This window comes from Lactuca serriola, chromosome 5 (assembly GCF_051521515.1).
Source record: "Lactuca serriola cultivar US96UC23 chromosome 5, Lser_US96UC23_V15, whole genome shotgun sequence".
NCBI classification, from domain to species: Eukaryota; Viridiplantae; Streptophyta; class Magnoliopsida; order Asterales; family Asteraceae; genus Lactuca; species Lactuca serriola.
The window spans coordinates 69,786,592-69,790,435 of NC_136412.1; the positions used below are offsets into that span (position 1 = coordinate 69,786,592).

Below are 3,844 nucleotides of genomic sequence, written 5' to 3' on the forward strand. Positions count from 1 at the left end.
GGGCCTGAACAACTAAAGAATACATTTAGGAAGAATTAACAATGTAACACACACTTCAACGAACCCAAGATGAGCAACCACCTTGGAAAGGGCAGCTTTCAAAGTTTGAGAGAAAGTCATACGACAGTTATGATAGATGCTTTTGACACTAGTGATAGGTAGCTTAAACACATGATAAAGGAGCTAAGCATCCAACACCAGTCCTTCATTGGGGTCGGCATCCGGTTCATTGGGTGGCGACTTTTGAATACCAACAATATGTCCACTTATGGCATCAACCTCGTCATTAAATTTAACAAGATCATCTAAGTGGTGACACGAGCGACTCAGAGGATGCAAACTCATACAATCCCCACGTAACCATTAACCAAGCGCTTTCAATGTTGCTGCCATCGACATAAACAATTCATAGTCTAAAAAAATACCTCTCGCAACATAGATCTACGCTTAGATGAACCTTTTTTTTTTGCAATTCTATATAATTTTATCAATAATTTCGAACGATTATTTATTATTTTATAGATATAAAATATATTTAAACAGAAAACAATGTTTTGTTTTTCCATGATACAAATTACAAAGAAAAATAAATCGATGTGCTGATATCATTTATTCTTCATACATAGACCATAGAAGCTTCCTCTGTTCTCCAGTTCTCATTCATCCAACGGTCCATATTCAACAACCCCACCTCTTATTCCATTCCTCTTCTCTCTCTACAGAAATTTGAGAGAGAGAGAGAGAGAGATCTCCGGCTAGACGAAGAGAAGACGCGCCACCATAAGTTTCTTCTTCGACTTCAGATCTAAACGTGGACTGGATAGTCTATAAAGTCAACGGATCTGCTCATCCACCGATTTTTCCTTTTTATCTGTTGTAGATATTTAAAGGTACGATTCGAACTGATTTCAATTTTGTTAAAACGATATCTCAACTGGAAATGAAATCTGAAGTTTTCGGTGGATTTATTTAGTAATTTGTATTGGAACCGTGTGGGTGAGTGTTGATGAATGGTTAATTTGAATTTCACTTCCGTTATCCCGAAGTAGAAAATCAATTAATGATGGATCCTGATGTCGTGATGATAAATTATCAGTTGTTATATTAATTATGCGTCTTCAACGAGCTGTATTTATGATTCTTTTCATGATTTATGGAGCTGCAAAAATGTCAAATAACGATGGCATCTAGATTATCGAATATTATTTTCCATTTCTTCGATTTTAATTGCTTCTAGATTCGATCATATCAATGGAATCAAACTAAGTATTACGTTCATCTAACCTTTTGTAATCGATGAAACTTTTTTCGATTTCTCTTCATAGGTATGTAGGTAATTCTAATGCACTCGATTCGTTTTTGGTTTTCTAGGGTTTTAGCAGAAGAACAATGGCGTTTCGGAAGGCCATGGGAGCTGTGAAAGATCAAACGAGTATTGGAATAGCCAAGGTAGCTAGCAATATGGCTCCGGAGCTAGAGGTAGCCATAGTCAAAGCCACCAGTCACGACGATGATCCAGCTAGTGAAAAATACATCCGAGAGATCATACAGCTCACATCCTTCTCACGTGGCTATGTCAGTGCCTGTGTTCACTCATTATCAAAACGATTAAGCAAGACTCGTGATTGGATCGTAGCACTCAAATGTTTAGTTCTCATCCACCGATTGTTAAACGATGGCGACATGGTTTTTCAACAGGAAATCATGTACGCAACCAGAAAAGGAACACGGTTGCTTAACATGGCAGATTTTCGCGATGAAGCTCATTCAAATTCATGGGATCACTCCACTTTCGTAAGAACTTACGGGTTTTACCTCGATCAAAAGCTTGATTTAGTTGCTTATGAAAGGAAACAAAACAACAATGGCATCCAAGAACCTGACAAATTCAGAGAAGATCGCTGGAATTCCCCACCATCACGTGGCTACAATGACTTCGAATCCCCTGGATATGGTGGAAACATGAGAAGGTCAAGATCTTCAGGAGATGTTCGAGAGGGGGATAAAAAATCCATAACCCCATTAAGAGAAATGGAACCCGAAAGAATCTTTGGTAAAATGGGTCATTTACAAAGGCTATTGGATCGGATCCTGTCATGTCGACCCACGGGTCTTGCAAGAAACAGTAGAATGGTATTGGCTGCTTTGTACCCTGTTATCCAAGAAAGCTTCAAACTTTACGCAGATATATGTGAAGTTTTAGCCATTTTACTCGATCGATTCTTTGATATGGAATATCAAGATTGTGTAAAATCATTCGATGCTTATGTAAGTGCAGCTAAACAAATCGATGAACTTGTAGGGTTTTACAATTGGTGTAAAGACATGGGTATTGCAAGATCTTCAGATTATCCTGAAGTTCAAAGAATAACAGCAAAATTACTAGAAACATTAGAAGAATTTGTTAGAGATCGAGCAAATGTTTCAAAAAGCCCCGAAAAGAAACCCGAAATTATTGTTAAAGAAGAAGAACCGGTTAACATGAACGAAATCAAGGCTTTACCACCACCGGAAACTTACACACCGCCTCCGGTGGCGGCACCACCGCCACCGCCACCACCACCACCACCACAACCCGCCGGAGATTTACTCGATTTACGAGAAGACACGTTAACCGCCGACGACCAAGGGAACAAATTCGCATTAGCTTTATTCGCCGGAGGAAACACCGGGAAATGGGAAGCGTTCGGGTCGTCCTCCGGCGAGGCGGAGGTGACGTCTGCGTGGCAGAATCCGGCGGCGGATCCTGGAAAAGCTGACTGGGAGCTTGCGTTGGTGGAGACTGCTAGTAATCTTGAAAAACAGAAGGCGGCAATGGGCGGTGGGCTTGACCCGTTGCTTTTGAATGGAATGTATGATCAAGGAATAGTGAGACAACATGTGAGCACCGCCGGGTTATCTGGCGGCAGTGCTAGTAGTGTGGCGTTGCCGGGGAAGACCGCCACACGGGTGTTGGCACTTCCGGCACCTGACGGGTCGGTTCAGACAATCGCGGGTGACCCGTTTGCAGCATCTCTAACTGTTCCTCCACCTTCTTATGTTCAAATGGCGGATATGGAGAAAAAGCAACAGTTGCTTGTTCAAGAACAGGTGGTGTGGCAACAGTATGCTAGAGAAGGAATGCAAGGTCAAGGTAGTTTGACTAAACTCAATAATGGTGGATATGGAGCTCCGGGTCAACCGTATGGGTATCCACCTGTAAATGGATCCGGGTATTATTATCCTACTTACTGATTTTTACATAATGTCTATTTTGTATTTTTTTTTTCTTTCATCATCATCATACTTTTACATTTTTTTTTGTTTTTAAAATTTTCAATGTATCTTTTCATGTGTGATAATTGATAATGCATTTCTAGTGAGGGGAGAGACAGATAAACGACGACATATTTGGGTATTGTGGGATGAATGTAAAGATGGGTGTTTTTTTTGTTCAAATCATGATATCTTTGTTTTTCTATTAAAATGACATTCGTAACTAGCTTTATTTTGCTTGAAATAATTATATAGTGCTTGATATCTTTACCTAAAAAGAGAAGTGGTACTAGATGCTTTATTTTGTTATATAGGGTAAATATTTCATTTAACTCATCAATTAAATAGCGTGATATGAAGAGTTTCAAGAGTTACAAATCATAATATTTTAATTAATCATAAATTAATTTGTATAAGTTGAATAGTCTTGGGAGTTTCAAATGCATGAGGTTCAAGGAAAAATGGTATTATTGGGAGTTTCAAATAAGACTGTTCACTATTCGGATAAAACCGAAGTATCCAATTAGACAATTTAGATTGGACTATTTGGTTCGGATATTCGGATTTTTGGATTGGTTTTCAACAAAAC

General features: G+C 39.1%; 1 protein-coding gene across 1 annotated transcript; it reads left to right on the top strand.

The window, feature by feature from the left end:
* Positions 1-728: 728 nt before the first annotated feature.
* LOC145052588 (putative clathrin assembly protein At2g25430) lies at positions 729-3,438 on the top strand. The gene is made up of 2 exons (XM_079000426.1): positions 729-890; positions 1,372-3,438. Exon 2 carries the CDS (start codon positions 1,390-1,392, stop codon positions 3,232-3,234), a length of 1,845 nt encoding a protein of 614 aa, XP_078856552.1. The 5' UTR covers positions 729-890; positions 1,372-1,389; the 3' UTR covers positions 3,235-3,438.
* The last annotated feature ends 406 nt before the right edge of the window (positions 3,439-3,844 follow it).